The following is a 23,185-nucleotide window of genomic DNA, read 5'->3' as shown; positions in this document are numbered from 1 at the left end:
TTAGACAAGCAAACTGTTACGTTTTCTTCAGAGTTCTGATTTTGCTTTTTAAAACGTCTCTTCATTTCTTGGGCTTCCAGTACCTTAGTCTTCTGCCTTCCTCCCTTGTCTCAGCGTGGTTTAAATGGCTCTATTGAAGGTCAGGATGGTACTATTTCATGCAATGAAATTTTTTTCGCTTTAATATCCCAGTTCTAGAAGGTACTTGAATTCTTTTCCTGACATCCTCTTTGACATCTCAGCTTGTATCTAACTGTTAAAAATAGACCTTATTAAGTTCTTATTATTTTCATTCCACCTGGTACTGCAGCAGTTTGCATCTAAATACCACTATTTCTGTGCTGATTCAGCATCAGTCTTGTTTTCTGGCAGCGTTTCATGCCTGAACTCTTGCATACTCCTGTTTGAATAAAAGTGTATTTTGCACATTTCAAGTGGCTTATGTGTCTTCCACAGACATTGTGTTAAGAATGCTTTGGAAGATGGCAATAACTGAAATACTAACAAGTAGGAGTGCCTCATCATCATCTTTTGGTTGTCCACTATTGTAGCTGTAGTAATGGTCTTTGTTTCTGCTTTTGGAGAGCAAATTGTTTTTTATAACTTTTTTTTTTAATGTTCATTGGGCTGAGAAGGATCTTCAAATTATCTTTCAACATGCTTCCTTTAGAGCTGATGAAAGAAGTGCACAGGTCCTTTTGTGCATGATGTCAGACCTTCACCTTTTTCTTCCAAGTGACTTTACTGATTACAGAAGTAGGGTAGTATTTTGGCATTTTCTGACTTCATAAGTAAAATTCAGTGCCTCTTTTTTTTTTTTTTTTTTTTTTTTCTCCTGAGGATGTAAAAGTGGCCAGCTTGCTAGTGAGATGATGCTAGCTAGTCAAGCCTTCAGCTGCTGCTTCTCATTGTGAATGACTTTAGAAAGAGCTCCATTAGAAATGGACTTTGCTCATGTAGACACAGGTCTTTCCAGTGAGCTGTAAGGCTCTTCTAGAGTTTGGGGTGCAATGAACACCTCTTAGTAAATCTAGAAGAACTGAGGAACAGGTATGTGCAAATGTGTATCTGCCTTTGATATCCTGGAGGAATAATAAGGAATTATTTGAAAGCACTAGAGTGAAATAATTTTATTAGTTACACTGTAGAGGAGTTTGAGAGTATCTGGAATCATCTGGTCAAAAGCTGTTAGACTCTTTATGATTAGGAATTTCTCTTTTTAACATGATCCATAATGTTGTATTGAAATAGAGATATTCTCAGTAATGGTGATCTTTATTTAGATATTTCAAGTGTTCAACAGTACTTGTACAAGTAGTCAGAGACATGATCAGAAGGGCCTTTGTGAATTAAAAAAAATCTGGAGATACTGATTTAGGGATATCTCATGCAAACAGAAAGGTGAAGACTGCAAAGATAGATGAATTTCTCCAAACAACTGTTAAAATTCATTCCTGAACTCCTACTGCTAGGAGTTGGGCCAAAGCAGAAGCTTAATTATCAGTGGGCTAGGTCTATTCAAATTGCTATTCAATATTTTAGAATGTTTTCATTCTTATATAGAAAATAAAGCTATTAACAAATAAGAAATTTATTTTAGTGGGAAACTTCATACAGTTTTATAATTTCCACAGGGAGGAAAGCATGTAGAGTATTTCTGATGTATTGGATTCTAGAAAATGACACCTCTTGCTTAATTAGAAGCACAAACCTGCAGGCAGTGTTGATTAAGGTGGGTTTTTTATGCTACCATATCAATGGGCTATTGGGACAGTAAGTACAGTAACACTGAGTCCTAGTAACTTTTTGCTAAATAGCCATTCATGTTTATATCTCGTTGGAATAACTCCTGTCCTTTTGAAACACTAGAGAGCTCACTGACTGCTTTTGGAGTTGCATTTTCCTTTCAATGTTATGTCCATAAACCTTTAAATGCCTAAAACAAGGATGTTCTAAAGGTGCATTTTCTTCTGAGGAAACATACTTACTAAGCTTGGTGTTTTTTATCTAAATCTAGACATTTTAGAAGAGTTCTAAATTAAAACTTTGATTAGCCAAAAGAGATTAATTAAATCTTTCGCTTAGTAGGTTCTGGTGTGTTTTTCACCCATGGAAGTATTTCTTACCGTTTTGGGTTTTTTTTTTTTTTTTTGTTTGTTTGTTTGTTTAATTACTGGTTTTGTCTATCTGCTTGGCTTTTTGGATTCAAACATTATAATTTCATAAGAAGCAGTTAGATACCTGTACCTGAGTACTTAGATTCAGCAAAATGGGAGGATGTTTTGGAAAAAAAAAAAACAAAAAAACCAGATGTTGTTCATTAACATGCAATAATAAGTATTATTAGAAGGTAGTGTTGGCTGTTTGAGTTGGCTTCCTGTCTTAACTGTCTAGGGATTGACTAACAATAGGATAATCGGAGGGGTTTCTGTTAAGAACTCGTACATGCATTTACAATGGAATATGATCAAAATGTCATTCAGCTAGGGAACACTAAAGGCAACTGAGTACATATGATGTATCTTGCAGCATCATTCACTTCCTGACTGTTTTGGTTGAACTGAACTGGGTGTAGAGTTGTTCCTGCCTTTCCCACTTGGTAACTCTGACACCTGTGGCAATCTGACTTGGGGAATCAGACTGGACAAGAACAATCCTCGAAACAAAAATTTTACTTGTAAAAATTTCTGTTTCCTGAACTGACTTGGTGTGTGGATGGATGAGCACGGCATCTCTTACGCAAAAGAAGGAGCAGGGATGTGCTAGAAGAAGAAGGAAGAGAAAAGGGAATGACTATGGCGGTACTGGCTTGAGTAATTTTAATTTTGTTATAGTACTGCGTTTTTAGGCACTTTGATTCAGACTACTTAATTACAAGTTTAGGGGGTTTGTGTTGTTTTTGGTTTTGGTGAGTTTTTTGGTTGTTTTTTTTTTATTTTTTTTTAAAAAAAAAAAGAGCCCTTCTGTGTGATGTTCCCAGATTCAGATTAAACAAACTACGAGATTCTGATGTGATTTTATGTGAAAATAAGCTTTAACAAAGCTTAAAAAAAGGTGAAGTTCAGTGCAGGGCAGGATTTAGCCTGCTGGAATCTTTGAGAATTTGTACGTTAATATCTAAAGCTGAGCTTGTAGGTCTGGCATGTGATGGCAGGGCAGAATAAATCTTTCTTGTATAATATGCAAAATTACTGGAGAACCTCACTGGTAAATTAGAAAATATGCTGTGGTCAAATGATCGGTTTCATATGATAATGATCCCTGTAGCCAGGGATTGGGAATGCCCGATAGATATAAAGACTACCACTTGGCTGTCTGTTGCCAGTTCTGCGTTGGGACAAAATGCCCCGTCCTTGGAGATCTTCTAAGCTGTTTTGCAATGAAGTCAAGCAAGGGACACTGCTCCTGCCATCCGGCGTATCGGTGCCGTCCATAGCCTGAGACCATTTCCACAGAGCCTCTTACTCTCACTGCCTTTCAGCTGAGATCTGACACCAGTCCAACCTTCTGGTTGAAAATGCTCACGTGTTAAATGCAGATGCCAATTTTTGCATTTCTAAAGCTGGACCTGTAAGGATTCTAGAGTAAATCAACATCCCTGAATTCTCCTGCAGGATAGATGCACATTTATGCTTCCATAAATAGCAAAGAAATGTTTATTCTCAGAAATGCAGCAGTACTCCAGAAAAATCTCTTGTCATTTATTATAGTCTGGCTTAATGCAGATTTTTAATTGACATAATTTCTCTGTGTGATTTGAGCAAGCAAAGATGAAGGAAGAAAGTGTAGGATTATTATTATCAGCATGTCCCAAGGCTGTTGCTTTTAAATGTAGGATTATAACTGTTATTTAACAGAATTATCCTTGACACACATGGCCTCAAGAAGAGGTCTGAAAGCAAGGGCAGAGCAGTGTTGTCAGCTGACAGCCTGAAGCAGTATCTTTGAAAAGGTCTGAAATTGTCACTTTTTGTCTAGAAGATGACCTCTGGCATTCCCAGCGCTGTTCTGCCTTGTGGAAGAGGGGAGGAGGGAAGACGCTGAGGCAAAATCTTCCCTTCTGTTATGTAAAATCAGACTGCTTATTGTGGCCCTTAATATCAGCTCAGGAAGAGTTGTTTTGGAAGGTGGTGGTTGGTAAAGGGAGGTATTGGACCTGCTGGAGTGGCAGTGGTTCTTCACGAGGCCTGCAAAGCTGTGTGCATCATTCTCGCTGTGTGTTTGAGGAGGGACAAGTGGGCTCCTGGCCGTGCACCTGGACCACCCCCAAAAAGGACAGTTTGGGCTAAGTCTGTCTGATCCTGGTGGTAGAAAGTGAGGTGTCCTTGAGTCAACCCGCTGCCCCAGCTTCTGGCATGGATGTCCTCTGCTCTTGCTGCAGAGCTTCTGTGCTGAGTTCCCCAAGGCAGTCTCCCAAAGCAGTATTTATTTGTGGTGCACCTCTTTATGCAAAATACGGTTTTGCAGTGATAATGTTTAGTTGTAAAAGTTTTTGGCGGTTTGTTGAAAATGACATGTGAAAGTAGCTACAGATGCATACAATAGCATTTCTAGTCATGGAAGATTATATAATAATAACCTCAAAACCTTTCCTAGGTATTCTGCCTGCCCACTTTAGTTTCCTTCTTCTGTTATTAGCCATGCTGAGTTTGAACCAGCTAGTTTTATGCAAGAAAGTCTTGGCCAGAGTCTGAAAACTACTGTGAGCTTAATTTTGACATTAAAAATTGCTGCTCTAAGAGAAAAACCTTCTTTAAAAATGTCGCTTCCCTCAGTTTGAGGTGTATGCTTAAGGGAAATAAAATCTTATTTGAATTGATATTTAGCATACTAAATTCCCTTCCTAAAAATTAATTACTTTTGAGTATGTCTTGACCATAAGCATGCAGATAATGGTAGAGGTGGATGGGACAGACATAGAATTCTGACGGTAACCATCCCACTGCCACCCGGAAAACAGTGCCACTGTTATTCTGTATTGAATATTTCATGGTTCTAATGCATACAACATGAATTTAATTAAGCATTGAATTAAATGTGTTTAATATTGAGAATATTCTCAAGTCAGTATTTGCTGTGACTTCTTGCTAAATCAACATTATAATCCTGCTTTCGTTTCCCTACAGATGATGAAACATGCCTGGGATAATTATAAGCGTTACGCATGGGGATTAAATGAACTGAAACCAATATCTAAGCAAGGACATTCAAGCAATTTATTTGGTGAGTAGAGTGTATTTTTGTGCTTAGTGACGTTAGCATAAAACAGTAAATCAGCTGAAAAGCTTATAGGTGATAAACATGTGTTCTTTCAATCCTCTTGTCATGCAGTGTGGTGTTTCCTGCTTATGTTATATATGAAAAGTAACAGTAAATGAAGGTGGTCCTTCCTATGACTTTTACAGATTCCCTTCTGAATGAGAATAAATGAAGCATGTCATTGCTGCATGATAAAGATGTAGTTGTGTTGCATTAAATACTGCCCTGCCTTAAACTTTTCCTGTGAAGTGGAACTCGTGACACCACATTCAATAAGGAGGAAACAAAAATGATAAGGGGGAAAAGAAATAAATCCTGTACAAGGAACAAAAGATACTCTCTACAGTCGTGAAGGTAGCTGAAGCTGTCTACATTTCTCAGGAATTTATCTCCTTAAAAAAACTTGTTAATCTATATCAGTCAGGCTCCCTTATCAGACTTTCTCTTTCCTTTGCACCTCTAAATGTTGCACAGGAGATGCTTAAATAGTGCCCAAGTTATCAGTGTAGAACAAATATGGGGCTGAAAATTTCTAGCAGGAGAAGCACATTGCAGAAATCCAGTGTAAGAAGGCAAAACTTTTTCAGTGTCCAAGTGGAACATAGGGCTGGATGAATAGCAGCTGAAAAGCCACAGCATTCTGAGGAAGCATGAGAAAGCAGTTCTATGAACTGTCATCGTCTTCAGTTTTGCAGAAAAACCAAGAATTACAGTTTAACAGCAATCTTGTAATCAAATAGCTTCTGTTTTCCAAACAGAAAGCTGAGAAATGAGCTAATTTCTATAGCTGAGACAAAATCAATACATTATTTTGATTTTAACAGGAATTTTTTTGTTGAATGTTTGGAAAAGATAGTTTGAAGTGGAAACATTTCTTATCCCAGCCTAAATAGAGCACTTACCGAATCCTCAACTATATTTGGAAGTTGCTAAGAGACAGCAGTTGTGATTTACAAAAATAATTTTGAAAATACATCTACATTGATCTTGCTGCACTGCTTGTCTACCCAAGGTAACATCAAAAAAGTTACCAGGTAACTATTACGTAGTTAGTTATAGGACTTTAAACATTAATTGGGTGCTTGAAACCAAAGTAGTTTGGATGAACTTCAGGGTTAAGTCAGGCTTCTGTTTTCCTGACAGCTAACATTTTTTATTATCTTCATTCAGATGACTGATAGTTGTGCAATTTAATACCATATTTGAAGAACTATTTAGTGCAGTCTTATTTTCTTTGTTTTCTTGGAGGACCACAAAATGGCACATGTCTTGAAAATTAAAATGCTTAATGTCATTTCATTTGGAATCAGATGTGGTATAAATTTATGACTTTGGAGTCCTTAATGATATTGCATGGACTCACAGAAAATACTGTAGATGTACTGACTTGTGAAATTCTGAAGCAGGGGTTCTGTGGATGTTACGTAGGAATAAGTCACTGCAGGCAGTATTCAATGTGAAATGGGACAAGTGTTGAATTTGAAAACAAAACTGCATTTGAAGAAGTTAGAACCAGAGTCAGTCTAAATGCGGATCACTTTCTCATCGTAGTCACCTAGTATAAGATTTTATTGCTGAGATTTCCTTAGAAATACCTTCACTCTTATTGATCTTGGTCTCAAATCAAAATAAGCGTTAGGTCTCTCTCTGCTGAATTGCTTTACAGAATACCAAAGAGCAGCATATCTGCAAGCAGTTCTCTCTCATAAGCTACTCTTTCATGAATCCTTATCTCCTTTTTTTATTTATTTTTTATTTTTTTAGAAACAAATCCTTGTTTCTGTAATAGTGTCCTCAGATCATTAGATCTGATCTGTACCTTCATGTTTGAATTCCAGAAATCCCTTCTTTTTTCATAAAGCAATAAAATAATGATCTGTTTTTCCTTTTTTTTTCTTCCACCCCCCCCCCCCCACTTGAACCTCTTTTTCCTGTTGAAAGGACAAACAAGTTTTCTTATCTTCTTTGTTTCTGATTCTTACTAAAAAAAAAAGTAAATGAATTGCAAATGATTGACTACTTTTAAGGTAATTCTGAATTGAATTAGTTGAGAATAGATTTCCTTCTGCAAATCTCCTTGCAACCTTCAAGTAAGGCCTTCAGTTCACTGTCATCCATCATAACTATCTCAAGTTTGGCATAATTATCTATTCTTCTTTCTTCCGGGTCTCATTTTTTTCAAGAATATGAGTTTCTGATTGTCTTAATAGAAGTAGATATAGCATATTTCATTAGCTGACTGTTTAATTTTGAACACTTCCCCTCCTATGAATGAACTAGTGCAGTTACGATACTCTGCATATATTGGGAGTGTCTGTTACAGGGTAGAGACTTTAAGTACCTCACTGTGGGGAACAGCAGGTTTTAGTGCCGTACCTCACTGGTGCTTAACGTTGCGTAGATTTCAGACATTATCACTCTCCTGACACAGAAGGGGGGAGTCGTTTTCAAGTGATACTGCTTCTAAGACTAATTTTTGAAGTATAAATGCTTCAGTCCTTGCTAGCATTATAAGGCATTTTGTAGATCGATTATAATGACAATTGAAGCAAGACACAACCATCATGATGTGTTTCTCTGAAACACAAAAATAAGATGGGTTTTTAAGAAGTGTAATTACACAGAGATGTGGCTGTTAGGCAATACCATCATGAATTTGGCAACTACACTAGCACTATTGTTAGGATAGGGGAGGAGGAATACAGCCAGGTGGATGATGATGGGAGAAAGGATTGTGAGGACTGACTGGTGGTTCTGACCTCAGGGGAAGGAAGAGCATCCTGCTTTAGCACCTCATACAAATTAAGAGTAGCTGAGACCTTCTTGCCAAACTTTGAAGTGGCATTTTATTGTCTTAAACCCAGGCCATGAAACCAACTCTTGAAAACAAGGACCTGCCTTGATCTTGCTGGCATTCTGTAAGCAGTGTGTGTGGAGGGTGTATTTGATAAGTTGAGGGAGTTTTTAGACTGGTAGACAGTAGACATATTCATGTTATGAGCAGAATTTGCTTCTCACATGTGCACAGTAAAAATAATCAACTTTTAGGGAAACGCTGAAACATATGTAAACTCAAATACTTCTGTTTCAAGCCAAGGGCACATACTTGCCTCTGATGACTGCAAAGTCTTTTTAGCACATTCATGTAATGTTTTTATTTGCCACTTTAGATTTTACCATGTTACCTTGGCAATTAACTAACGTTGTGGGTTTTTCATAGTTTACTGCAACTACAGAGAATTCAGTTAGAATAACAACTACTTGAAAAGGCAGAAGCGAAAAGTCATCAGCTGTTGTCTCTGTAGCATTCTTATTAGTTTAATTTCATGAAGCTTACAACTATTTCTAGACAAATCAAGTAAATTGGAATAGCTAAACATTTGTTTGCACCATGCATGTGCATCAGCAAAACAAGACATGTCTCCCATGCTGGTTTGACTTCTGCTGTGAGTACTAACCATTCTCTGCCCATACCTGGTAGTAAGTAGGCCCTGAGTAAGTGTTGTTAATTTTTAATACTTTAACCTTTAAAGCTGCAGATTATTGTTGACAGTGTTTGCTAAAAATAGAGCTTTATCTGTCTGCACTTCTAGTGTAGAAGTGGCAAAATCACAATTTTGCCAGTATTTTTCACAGCGCTCCACCACCAGCCCCCCAACCCAGGAGCTGTTCCTCTCCAAGCCTTCTGTACTAGTTTTAAAACTAACGAGCATTGCTGCACTAGTGGACAGCCCTTCCTAGAAGTGTTTTCTGCACTTAAGTGAGTGTTACTAAAGGGCTTTTTAAATTATCTGTAACTGTATTTCATGTGCAGTATTGCCAGTTTAATAATATTGTAACTTGTGGGCATAGTATAATTAGTCTCTGCAAGTGAAAAAGGGCCTTTTCTGGAGGGGAGAAGGAGGTATTTAATAAATACTTGAAATCTGCAAAGCCAAAGTCTATAATTTAGCAAGATCCCGTTCCTCCCATTTTGAACTGATTTTTGTAGTTTCTTGTACGGAGTACTGACGTGTATGAAGATTTTTAAAGCCTGCCAAATTCCATATTCAAAACCTGTAAGTTTATTAATAGAGCTCTAGGAAATTAATTGTACATGTATTTAAACAATATGTTAATTTAAATTGAAAAGCTTCAACGTCTTTCTCCCCCCACATCTTGTTTCTCTTCACTGATATTAATGGGTTCCTTGGAATTTCGGATTTCATTATGTGGTCTTAATTTTGGATATAAGTGTGACATCTTTCCCAACTAAATTAATAGAAACTCTTCTAAAGAGTAACATTAGCAGATATATGGATGAATGACTCAACGCAGTATTTGTGAGAGGAGGTCATGCCGCACAACTGCTGGATTTTTTTCAGAGAAATCGACTGGTGTGAAGACCAGTTTATTGTCTTTTTAGATTTCCAAAAAGCATTTTTGGGCGTTACTACTGGTGTCTTGCAGGGACCCATTACTGCTGAGGCCATGCTCTCAAATTACTTACCAAAGTGCTGGAAAATCAAAAGACCAGAGCGACAGTTTGGCAGTGCTAACATGTTACTTGAGGTAGCTACGGCAATGGCAAACTGCAAGCAATTCCATGAACCCAGAAGGATTCCCTGACAGATGATAATTGCACTTTAAAGTACCAAATGAGGTCTAACATACTTTAAATTTAAACTGGCACATAGTGGCATGGGTGATACAATTCTAAGTTAATACACAGAACTGGCTGGCTTGAACTCGAAAGAAGTAGTAAAGATTGAAAACTTCTCAGTGTAATACATGGAGGCCCATAAAAAGCAGCATAGATGGGGTGAACAAGGATTTCTTGTTCCTTGTGGGGAACAATACTCTTTATAAGGAGTGGAAATATCAAATCAGTAGGTAGCATGTTCAAACAAGCAAAAGAAGATGGTTCGTAACGAAACATGTAGCTGAGCTTGCATGGGTGCCAGAAGGTGGATGTCAAAGGCTTTCATGGAAAGCAAAAAAATGAGGATAGAGGAAAAATTCATTGAGCTCTATTAAATACAAAGGCACCAGAGCTGGCTCTAAAATGCACATATATACAAAATACTGGAGACTGGAAGAGTATTCTAGAAATATCACTGCATTGTTTTGTATTATGCATATGAGAAGTTAGATCTGTAAAAAAACTGAAAGTATTGTTTCTTTTCCCACTCTTACCAGCTGGTAATAGTGACTGAAATTAAAAATGTTAGTGTTGCCGGGGGTTTGCCAGTTCGAGTAAGAGTTTCACGTTTTGGCATAGAACACATTAATCACTTTTGACACTCTAAATTGCTAATGATATTGGATAGGAATCTTTTCAGTGAACTCAAAAGAAAGGACTGTTTTAAAATCTGAGTCAGCTTTTGCAACAATGCTCTAAGAAACCTGTAGCTCTAATCAAATAATTTTGTCAAACCTATATGTATTCTTGAACATGTTGAGAATAATGTAGTTCAGAGTCATTACTGTACAATGTATATGCATATAGAGCTGAAAAAAATTGAATGCTTGATTTTTGTTTTTTTTTTTTTTTTTTTTTTTTAAATTTGCATGTTGAATGTTACAAAGTCTCTGGTCTTATTCCCCATGTTAAGAAAATCTGAACTATTCTTAATGGCCAAATTAAAAAAAAAAAAGATGACAGATTATATTTCTTTATTTTTTGGCTGGAATTCTGAGTCTGAAACGACAAACTGGAGGAAGATTTCGTAGAATACATCTGCTTTGACTGAGCTTCTTCAGCTTACAATAACTGGAAAGTGACATGACAATTTTGCCTCACTGGCTGAAAACAATGAAGAGTCTAAGAAGATCAGAGTAGGGCTGAGTGCAATTCAAATACAGCTGTGTATAAAATTTTCTTTTTCTTTTCCACAGTAGTACAAAGCAGCCCTAAAAAGCATTTCTTAGGAAACATCTTTTTGAATATTTGCACTTTTGTGAAAGGACAGCCATTATTACTTGTATGTGCTGTATTTCCGTCACATTAAATAAATTACAAATATGAATGTCCTATATTAATTTTCATGTTTCATATCAGAAAAGCAAAAGTGTAACTGTTTTTCTGGAAGAAAAAACAACGTTCTACTCATCTTCTAGAGTCATGCAAGAACAATAAATCATAGTTTATGACGCTTGTTTGATGGTGAACTGCTATAGGTAAGGGAGCTGATGTACAGCATGAGCTGAGGCCACTTCATAGTTCATCATCCCTTGTCTTCCATTTTTGTCATACGCTTTGCCACAGTGTCCTTCCTGTCAGAATATGACAGAGTCAGAAAAAGAAAACCAGGTGAATTTCAGAAGAGTAAAGGGCCTGGCTTCCATCCTGTTACAGATAATGCATTAGGACTTGTCTGAAACTTCTCTCTGTGTAATGTTCCATATGCTATGCTTGCAGATCACAAATCTTCATCTGTTTCACATATATATGTGCGTGTGTGTGTGTGTGTATGTCCAAATATATCTGATGGTGAGGAATGTTTGGTTCTGGAGAACCAAACTCCAAACTTGGGTATACCAGGAGGAAAGTTGTAAACAAACTATTAAGCGCACCAACATGCATTGATTCTGGCATCTTGGCTGTATTCTATTTCAGACTCTCTTGGCAAAAAATATAAGCCATGTCTGAAAGCCCGGGCTAGACAAATAAAAGCTTCTTTTGGCCCACCCTCCCAACAGTTTGGCTGTAAGCCAGGTTGTGGTTTTAAACCATATGGCCACATAAGCTCAGTCACAGAGCTGTGCTAATAAGCTTGTCATCCATAGCAGTTCTCCCTGCAGTGACACACTGGAAACTCATAAAAAGTTATTCATCCTCTGATGATTTTTTTTTTTTTTTAATTCTGCTCTGCCCCCCTGCCCCTGAAGCGCTACTCTGTTCTCTAATGTAATCTCCTTTTCTTATTTGTGTGCTCGTGCCTTTGCATTGTTAGATATTAAAAAGCATACTGCTTAAATTGACCCACTGTGTACTACCCGGGGGTGATCTAGGCTGTTCTGTGCTTTATATCACACTATTCTGAATCACTGGGTAATCAGCCGTCTTCAGTAATCATCCACAAATCTTGTTAGCAGTAGGTTGTTTTTATTTTCTTCCAGATCAATGCTAAAGGTTTCAAGTATTAAACTGGAAAGTATGTGCTGTAGATGCTGGTAGGTAGTCCACTTGAAGTTTCATGTTGACTGATTTCTTTTGCTTTCTCTTCGGTTTATGAGCTTGTGGGCTATTTCACATGTTCTCTATTAATCAGTTGCATGGAATAAATGATAGTGAAGAGGAGAGAGAAAACAGAAGCAGGTTTAATAAAGGAAGTCAAATGGAGCATATATGAGTACTTGATCTGGAGATTTTGGTAAAAACTAATAATGTTTCACTTTGGTAGGCTTTTACATTTGCTTATCTCTTTATCATCAGAATTACTCACTTCAAGCGAATTTCAAGTCCATTTTCTCTACCTTGAGTGTACTATTTTTTGTATTATCTTCAAAATATATCTGTAATTACCTGAGGTGTGTGAATTTTCTCTGAGTATTACTTGTGATACCTTCCTTCTGCCAAGGAGGGGCAACTATGAAACTCTACCATGGTGACTGCAACGTCGCTGGCACTTTTTATAACCTAATGCTTACTGTTAATCAATTTATACCAGTACTTTAGGTATATAACAAAACAGTCCTCTTGTCTAAATATTGTGTCATATGAGTGTGAATTATAATTGCCTTTTGTAGATCATGACTGCTGTATAATTCCTTGGAAACTTTGTGTAGGAGCTAACATGAATGATAACTGTATTTAATAACTTACGTGATGTGCTTTGAGAAGCACAGCATATATAGACTTATGAAATATTTGGTCTTATTCTCTAATGAAAAAAGTTTACTTAACTTATTTGCATTCCTTTTTCTTTTCTTTTCTTTTTTTTTTTTTTCCTTTTCCACTTCTCTTGTTTGTTTGACTGGCTATAAATGAGCTACACGATTTGCTTAACACTCTTACGTTTGGATTATCCTGTTGGCTAACTTAAACTGCAGTTGTTCCCAAGTCATAATTCTGACCTCTAAACTGACACTTTAAAAATGCATTGTGTTCTTTTGTCAAGAATTTTGAAGTATAACTGTTTGAGACAAAATTGACTATTTAATTATCATATTAATTGCTTTTTTTTCTGTTTTCTGGAGCCTTCAGAATAATAGCAAAAATTGTTTCAAATAAAGTTAGATCTACTGAGATTCTCCCATTTTCTTCTGCCTGCCTGAAGGGAGAGGTCTGTGGTTTAAACAGGTTCCACATTCGGGGGTGGGGGGGGTGGGGAATAAATATAGGAAGTAGGTGACTCCCAAGGCAATTTCTCAATAAGGCTGAGTTCTCCTCTTTTTCTTCTGCCTCGCTACTGAGTTACAGCTCAAGTACTACTCCTTAAAATTGAAAGTTCAGCTGTTTATAGATGGTGTTAGCTATATTAGAAGAGGATTATCACAGAGTATGTTGTGGCACGGTGAGCCTCTCACAAATGAGGTTATAGTTTATTATTTTTCTAGAAGTAGAGGTCAGTTATAAATGTTCACGAGGAGCTGCTTTTGTTTTATGTACTTACTAAGCATCTCCAGAACCTTTGCAGTAGTGTTCTTGAGCACATGTCCTCCAGCAGTTCTCCACAACCACTCTTGTTTTCTCATGAGCTCAGGAAAAATACAAATGACTTAGCCAAGTTTAAATATGCTTTTCCTTTAATATGAGAGATGGGCAGCCAAGCTCCAAATAAGGTCTAGGAAGATACGATGTCGTTCTTAACAAAGTATACTCCAGTTTAATTAGGGGAATATGTGGGGGAAAATATATAGATTACTTCCTTCAGAGTAGGAAAGGGATGTTCCAAAAAGCGTAGTACGAGAAATTAGCAGCTGCTAAAACAAAGAGAGCAGCTGGTTCTGTTAAAGGTACCACATAACTGTTATGATAATCTGAAGTATTATTTTGTTTAAGATGATAGAAATGGAAAATTATTTTCTACTTGGGAGCTTAAGTGAAGAAAGTGATGTCAGTGCTGCTATATGGAGGTCTCCAATCATTCTTCCATTCCATGAGGGAGCAGAAAACCTTGATGGTAGTAAACACATGAGTTCACTGAAATAGTGGATTTCCTATTTAAATATGAATAATTCCAATCTGATACTTGATAAGTCTACAAAACTAAGTTTACTTTTTCATTAGGTATTTCAGAGGCATGATAATCAAGTTCTATAGAGTTGGTTGTAGCTACTGTCTTTTTATTTCCTCAGTGCAATCAGTTCCTGAATGAGTAGTCGTACACCCCAGTCATTAGCCCTGCTGAGGTAGATAGCAGTTGGACCTAATGAGTTCCTCTGTTCCTTGCAACCTAAATTATTCTGTAATACTTATGTATCTAGGGTCTTCTCTAAATAATATCTTAACAGTAGTTTGCATTCATAATGAAGATTGCTGGACCCAAATTCATAAATACAAAATCGAGTAAACTGGCCAAAATGGGATTTCTGACTCTATTCAGTAAATAGGAATTCAAATTCTTCTTAGATGAAAATAGTTTTTTTTAAAAGGTCATTGTAAATTGGAAGGAAGCATGGGAAAGTTATTTGAGTGGCTTTATTTTCTCCCCAACCCTCCGCATTACCCTTTCAGTACAGGATCATGAACACTTAATCCATATGAAAGTGAACGTACTGATGGTACTTCATCTTGCAACGTTAGGTGAAGGCTAGTAAACTGATTCTTATGCATCTCCATAACAGAGACAGGATGCCACTTTTGCAACCAACCAGAACTTGCTCTGAACACCTGTCTCAGGCAGCTGAGAAATTCAGATGTGTGCAAGTTTGCCTTTGATCCCGCAGTGCTAGCTTGTGCAGGTCGCATGGTGATGCACAGTATCAGAAAAATTGCTTTTCAGAGAGAGTACTTCTTAAAGGCATTGCTTAACTGAAATATGATCACTAATCCGCTTCTTAAAGCCTTATATATGTTATGGAGTATAAAAACAAAAAGCAAATTATTATATTTTTTTTTTTTTGCTCCAAACTGGAAGAAAAAGTAATTTATCCACTTACTGAGATTTATTGTGTTCTATGAATTACATTTAACAGTGAACTGTTCCATCAGTGTTTAAAAATGCAAAAACATGGCTGAAAATGCAGAGCATTTCCACCTTCAAAAGTTGATTAGTGGAAGAAGTACTTAAATATTATGATGCTGTGTTGTGACATGGGAATTAAAGTTAAGGCTGTGAATTACTAGTTGCCCACTTGAATGCTTATATGCCCCATTTTTAGTTGGATTAATTAAATTGGGTTTTGAAATTAGAATTAATTTATATTAATTAGATCTAACTGAAAAGCCTTCTGTTGGAAAGTAAATCACTGGCTCTTTGTGTATTGCAGGTAACATTCAAGGGGCAACAATAGTGGATGCCCTTGATACACTGTACATCATGGAAATGAAGGAGGAATTCAAGGAAGCCAAGGAGTGGGTTGAAAAGAACTTGGATTTCAATGTGGTAAGTAGTGTTGCTGATTAACATTTAATGCTCTGTTTAGTCTTCAGGGGCCAATTGAGGACTGGGTTCTAATATTGCAAGCATGATACAAGGCTACAGAATTTAGATCATTGATAGATAAAACAAGACAGGAAGCAGAAATGTAATAAACTTACTGCTCTACTTATAGTTTTTCAGTCTGAGAGATTTAAGCAGATAGAAGGCAACCAGCTGGACTGAAGGGAGGAAAGAAGTTAATTATTAAAATTTTTGTTCTAGAAAAGATCTGAACAGACAAGAACCTCTGTAAAACTTGAATTAAATTGAGAAGTCCTGGGTTTGGTTGGTGGTTTTGTTTTGTTTGGTTTTGGTTTTTTTTTTTTTTTTTTTTCCTCTCTTTTGTGACCCAGAGTATGTATTGTAATTGCTGGGTGCAGAGGGCTAATGGAGTACCTCTGCTGATTGGTGTAGTAAAGTAGGAAAGCATTGTGGGCATGGTGCACTGAGCACTTAAAAGCTCTTGTAGTTGAGGCACATAATGGTAGACATACTTTCTGAAAACAGTGTACTCTTTCTAGGATGTTATGCGAAAGATAGGATTAATTAGCTTCTTTTACGTACTTGAGAATTAATTCTTGTTTTAAGAAGGAGGCGTTAATAAGAGTGGATGTTATATAGTTTATATGAGCATCAATTTACTGTGCATTTATGTTTACATTAATAATGTAAATACAAAATATTAAACTGTACTTCCGAGTACTGTCAGATTGTCTGAATGACATGCTAACTTTATCTTGCACATAAGATATTTTTTTTCTAAAGGAATTTTTGTAATATTAAATTCCCATCTTATTAGCTTAGCATTATTAAGATGCTTAAAAATGTAAGAACAAAACATCATAGCAGATTACAAACTCCACTTTAAAGGAAGAGCTGAGCTCCTCTTGGAGGAACGCCATGAAGTGCTGTAGAATGATTTCCATTACTAACAAGAAAATCTTCAGGTTTAGATAAATCTTGCTATACTCTGTACTGAAAACTACTTATAGATGATATTGCCTACAATTTCAGCTCCTCTTAATAGTTTATGTACTTCTTAAATTATGTAGCACTTAATTATTTTTTTCTCAGTAATGCTTAAAAGCTATGAAGTCTTTCAAAATGTCTGAAATTTTGTATTGTGTTAGTGGATGAATGCAACAATCCAGCAAATTTACCGAAACTACTTTACAGATAATACTGGTATGCATCAGGAACAATATCTTGTTCCTGGTGTTCCTGTAAATAGCTGCCTTGAGTTCAACACCTCACAAAACTATTTTCATAAAATTTCGTAGTCATATAGAATTGAACTTTATATTGGCATCAGTAATAAGTTTAATTTTCCCAAAGTGGAACAAGGGAATGAAAATAAGTAACTGCAACACCAACTTTAATAATTGACGTCAGTTTATTTAGTGGCTGAATTGTTTCAAGCTACTCAACTTGTACTTCTGTTTAGTTTTCCAGCTTAAATATAAGTTCTAGTTTCAAATGCTACTTCATATTTGTATCTTGTAGTTTCAAATTGGAAATTACTCAACACAACACAAAGAACAGCATGGCCCTCTCTTTTCTGTTTAAGCATGTATCATGTATCAGGCATTACTTGACATTGTCTACATTAGTGTTTTGCACACTCTTACTTGCTCCTGCCTTAGAAACCTTTCTCCCATGAACATGATTTAGTTTTTAATAACTGACACACTGACATATCCTTAAGTGTTACTTCTTGTGAGTAGTTTAAAACGTCTTTCTGTTTGATGTTTCTGGTCATTTCCTGGGCAGTGACTGCTTAATCAGCTTTTGGGGGAAGCATGTTTGGCCTTTATTTGTATAAACAGGATTAGTTTTTTTTGTCTCCACTTAATCTTAAAACTATACTTTGCAAATCTTAAATTTTTTAAGATGTTCTTTACAAAAATATCCGTGGCCGTATTCTGGGCAGAATCTTTTCTCTTTCTATTCATCAATGCAGCTGTTTTTCTCTCTAGAAGTTTGTAATACAGCAGATATTCATTGTACATGTTGAACTATTTGGTCAGCACTCGATCATTCTCATCACCTGATCTAAAAGTTTCCAAATGTCACTTTGTAAAGAAGGCACTAGTTTATCTGCATAAAAGGATTTATGGAATAAAGATGACTTAATGGGAAATGGCATCTTCTTTTCACGTGTTAAGATTTCAGTCCCTCAATTCAATGAATTAATTGACAGGGTTATTCTTGTTTACCTTTCTGAAGAAAGCAAACTGTTTTGATTTTGAAGGAAAGTTCTAGATAAGTAAATGCTACCTTTCTCTGCAAACTTGTGAATTTGGGTAAGTTTGTGAGTGGATGTGTTTGTAAGCTTCCCCTTTTGGAGTATAACATGCTGAAGCTATTTTTATTATAGCTGGTGCTGGTAGCCTTGTAGTTTTGTAACTGAGATATCCACATTGCAATGCTTGGAGGTTTTTTTTTTTTCTGTTATAACTACTGAAATTCCTCATATTTGATACCTTGCTGAAATTTCAGCCAAACTGAGTCCTTCAGGAATTAAGTTGCATTTTCTGTTTCTGTCAATATTTTAAGAGATTTAGACATGCTCAACCTCTGGAAAGATTTGACATTTAGCAGTGACTAAATCCATGGTCTTTGCATCGTGTATGTGTGTTCTGTTTCCCATTAAATCAACTCATCTCTGTGGGGGTGTATCTTTGCTCTTCAGTTGGTAAAGCTGAGGATTTGGTCTGACCTCCCCACACATTCTGCTGCCCACACACCATTTTCGCAGTGCTCGTGCATGGCCCTGCCCAGGGCTGCCCTGGGCCGGGTTGCATATCTACACTTTGCCAAAGAGGAAAAGGCAGCCAGTCGTTCACAGGATTACTAGGGAGCTTGGCTGTTTCCTAGCCACAACTACACACTGCTGGATGCTTCTCTGTTTCATTTTTTTTGTTATTTGCTTTAGGACCTGCACACACACAGAGCACTCATAGCTTTCTGAAAGAGTTTCTGTACCGCCATCCGATTCTGCTTCATGCTGGGGAGGAAAAAGCTATCAGTCTCTGCAGCACACGAGGTGAACCACAATGAATCCATGCTTGGGAAGAGAAATTGGAAGAGGGATCTTAATGAGACGGATGAAGGGATCAGGAGTCAGGGAGTAGTGGTGCAGGAGCTGAGCCACTTAGCACAGCAGTGAAGGGTTGGGAATTGTTAAGTACTGGAGTTGATGGTGCTTTACTTCTACACCCAGACACACCCCAGCTTCTTTAGGATGAGATCCATCTCCCTCTTCTTCAGCCCTGCTAAACTCCTTCCCCGCAGAAGGACAGTCTTGCCCATACTGCATAGTGGGAACAGTCCTTGGCCTACATGGTGTCCTAAAGTGTACCTGGATATTGGCTGGAGCAAGACGAGCCCAAACCAGACTAGAAGGTGCTAACAATTAAGTGGTATGTGGGACATTCGTGCCCTGACCCACTGATTAGCCATCTGATGTGGATGTAGTCAGGCAGGACCAGAATGGGAACAAGGTACAGAGCAGGAAGCTCTGCACTTGTTGGGAGAAGAAGATGTTTTCTTCTACCAGAAGACTTCTCAAAGATGAACGCTTTTCCCTACAATTGCAAATAATTAAAATGTTGTTTAATTACAGGAGCTTAAAGTGAGCTTGTGGTGCTCTTTGTGTCTGTCATACTTCCTGGGCTGCTTGAAAATGCTAAGATTTGTTGTTGTTCCCAACCTTTGTGTTTCAACAGGGGGATATTATTATTTGGTAGTAATAATAATTACAAATCCCTCTCATTTCACTTGAAATGTGGGCCCTTTGTGTCTGTTTTTTAGTCTAGAATTATATGCACAGTTCAGCATTGTTCGGTGTAGGGTCCCTGGTGTTCTCTTGCACAGCTTGTTAACCTGCAAGATACAGGTTATGTGCAATGGTACAGTATGGTATGTGGGCGTGGGAGAAGTTACTGTACTCCTTGTACACAGAAGCAATAGATGGAAATGCAGATGAGATGACTGAATAGAAGAAATGAAGGAAAGTAAGTTTTAGAAAGAATCTGTTCAATAAAGAAGACTGAAAAATTATTTGGTAGGATTTGTGGCCTTATTTGTATCTTTATAAGAGTAAACTCTTTTCAAATATAAATTAAGGTGACTTGATTATTGTGAATACATTAATCCACATAAAGAGCACACAATATTTTCTTCAATTAAATTATGAGTGACAGAGTAAGTACCGGTGCTGATGAATGCCAGGTGGAAACTGATACTAGATAAATAAAATTGGGTTGTATTTCAAATGTTGTGTTTAGAAGTGAGGGTAACTTCCCATGAGAAAACATAAATGGAAATTGTTTTGGCCTTGGTCTATGAATTTCTGGAGAGGAAGAATTTCAGGAAGCAGATGAGTTAAGGAAATGATCCAGAAGGATGTGAATACAGATTTTTTGGGAAGCTGGAGGAATCCAATAGGAGAAGGGCTTCTTGAGAGCCCAGCTGACAGTAGTTTTGCTGTCTGCACCGTGCTTTCAGCATTAAATTCAATTACAGCTGGTTGAAGCTTCAGCAGTTTACCAGTTGTAGACTTAATCCTCTAGTTTACAGAAGGGTGTGGGAAGTGAAGTGGTGAGGTGCAGCTGACATCAGATTGGCCCTGTCATGGGTTTGCAAATAAAATACAAAAATACAAATGCAGAGTGACACAAAATAGCTAATATAACCATTAGCACTTTTTTTTTTTTTCCCCCCGTTTTGGTAATATTTCTTGCTTTTTGAAGATGGGGCTTCCTAAGGTATAGTCAGCCTCCCTTTCTTTAAAAGGAGTTAGTTTAATAAGTTTATAGTTAAACCTGTCATGTTCTGCAGCTTCTTGAGTGTTTCTGAGCTATGACTCTTCTCTTGCTTAACAAACCCCTTATTTTAGCATTTCTCTTTGTCAAGGCAAAATGTGGTAACGCTCAGCTGTTTTGTCCTTTGATTGTAGAGACTTGCTTATTTGCATAGCCTGAGTGTCCACCATATCTAAAGAGGTTCGCTTTGGTGTTATATGTCTAGCCAGCAATGTAAAGGATGTTACATCTCTTTGTCAAAATAATTTTGTCTTTAGAAGCTAATCAAGGAAACAAGATTAAATTCCATAAAGCTGCGCAGTTTTGCTCTTGCGCTACATGATGGATATGTACATTGCTTTTGGTTTTCTATTTCTCTAAGTACAGTGAGCAGCAGTCACGATTTATCTGGATTTTTTATAGTACTTGGACTATCCCATTTATGATTCACTTATCAGAAGATCAAATAGTGAATGATAAATTATTGATCAAATATAAGATATAAGATGAAAGACAAAATTACTCATATACTTCAATTGACATAAAAGCCCTGGAAATGAAACAAAAATACATTGTCTCTAATACACACATCACTTTTCCTAGCAGGTACACACTTTCAGAAGCCTTTATAAAAGGGAGGCCTCCAAAATTAGCAGCCAGAGCAGGAAGATATTGCACAGGAGCAATAAGAGCTTATCACGGACGTGTACTAACAAAGGTGTTGCAGATATTGTCATACACAGCACATGGCCATGCAGTATAATTGGGGAACTAATGAAAAGACTGTAAAATTAGAGATTATATCTGTCCAGTTGGTCAGAGTCGTCTTATATACTCGGGATCTTACAAAAGGAACATCATAGTCATTTTAAAATAAGCATGTCCAGGCAATTCTCCTTACAGACTTTCCATTAGATATAATGGAATTAATTCAACCACTTCTCAGACCTGCTGTGTAATGATACAGTGATGGTTTGAAAGAGAAGGCTAAACTTGAATTAAAATATAAAGTAAAATAATTATGGCCTCTTCAGCTGGTGAAGTAGAAACTCTGGGAAGTGCAGATAAAGGTTTTTCCTATATATTTTTAGTACTGTTAAATGCATCATAAGGTATTTGTGCACAGCTGGATCTGAGAGCAAAATGAAAAATAACATGGCTTACTTAGGAGTTGATTGGTGAGTAGAAATATATAGATTTATTTGGGCAAACTGTATGTGGATGATAATTAAAAATATGATGAGAGGGTAATGATCACTGTGTGGTGATTAAATGTGTAATACAAAAATTTTCAAAACCAAACCCAGAAAGAAGTGTAGAGTTGGTGTAGCAGAAATTTGCTGCTTTTACGACAAGTTCATTTCTCTCAACAGACTACTATTTCACGCAAACTTGCCGTGTACAGATGAATGTTTCTTTGACATTAAATTATAAAACTTTTTAACTGTTTTGCAAATTGATGTAATTCCTGTGCTTTCTGACAGTACTACTAGCTTAGCATAATGAGTTTAAGAATAGCTATGTATTAAGCATACAGCTTTCAAATCTACCATTAATGAAATGTCTGTCCAGTTCATTTATTGTGTCTGCTTCAGTGGCTTGTATAAAGATTTTGGTAAGAGATGAGGATTTTGAGCAAAGGTTCAATGATGTGTGCAAGTGAAGTATTGGAAATCTGATAACATTAAAACAATGGTTAGCTTCAAGAAACATCCTGAAAGATCACCGCTTCAGCAAACATTCAGGATTACAGTGCAATTAATCTTTGTGGTTCGACAGTAAAATCTTTATTCACCTTACTTCAAAGTCTTCTTTTTGTCTGTAACTGAATTCTAGAAGCAGATGTCAGTGCATACTTACTGAGCTTTTCTTAAAGGGCCTTTGCATGCCTTGGAAGATTGCAGTGGTTTGTGAGTTAAGTGGCCATATTAAATCCAGACAGGCAAAACGTAGGGTTCTGGAGACAAGATTTTCGGCTCGTATATCGCTCAATTTACTTTGAGCAATTCAAAATCAAAAAGTAAATTAATTCAGTCATTACAGGAAACACAAGTGTCTGGGATATCAGATTAAATCATTTCCTTGTCTAACACCTACCTCTTTACAACTTCAACTTTCCCACATCAAAGAAAAGTTCTTGACGTGTGCTGAGGCTCAGGACTGAAATGGAAAGAACCTGAACATCTGAAGAAGATTCTCAAGTTAGATACTATTTATAGGAATTTCAGCTAGCTCAAGCTCCGGGGAAGAGAAGCTGCCCTTATCAGTCCTTCAATCATCCTTTCTTCAGTCTGATCAGATCCGATCAGGCCTTCTTAAGTCAGATCAGTTCTCCACAAGCTGGTTTATGCATTGAATTCAGTTAAGGTAGACTTCTTTATTTCATATAGAAGTCTTATATAGGTAGCCTGCTTAGCAGGTGAACAGCTGTATTGTCTAGTTAGTTCAGATTTCTAGAGGATTTAAATGGTTTTATATCCATTTCCCCAGCTTTACCATATATCATGATAAGATAAAAAGAAATGCACAGAAATTGTACTAGTTAAAGTTGAA

General features: G+C 36.9%; 1 protein-coding gene across 1 annotated transcript in view; it reads left to right on the top strand.

Annotated features, from left to right (window-relative positions):
- Window positions 1-23,185, top strand: part of MAN1A1 (mannosidase alpha class 1A member 1) — a 151,388-nt gene that overhangs the window by 33,112 nt on the left and 95,091 nt on the right. Inside the window, exons 2-3 of the mRNA XM_086745272.1 lie at window positions 5,127-5,223; window positions 15,676-15,791. Coding sequence (XP_086601398.1) covers window positions 5,127-5,223; window positions 15,676-15,791 — 213 coding nt within the window. The remainder of the gene's footprint in view (window positions 1-5,126; window positions 5,224-15,675; window positions 15,792-23,185) is intronic.

This window comes from Chlamydotis macqueenii, chromosome 3 (genome assembly GCF_036417535.1).
Source record: "Chlamydotis macqueenii isolate bChlMac1 chromosome 3, bChlMac1.mat, whole genome shotgun sequence".
Lineage (NCBI taxonomy): Eukaryota > Metazoa > Chordata > Aves > Otidiformes > Otididae > Chlamydotis > Chlamydotis macqueenii.
The sequence above is the reverse complement of the archived record's forward strand: the minus strand, read 5'-3'. Positions and strand labels throughout refer to the sequence as shown.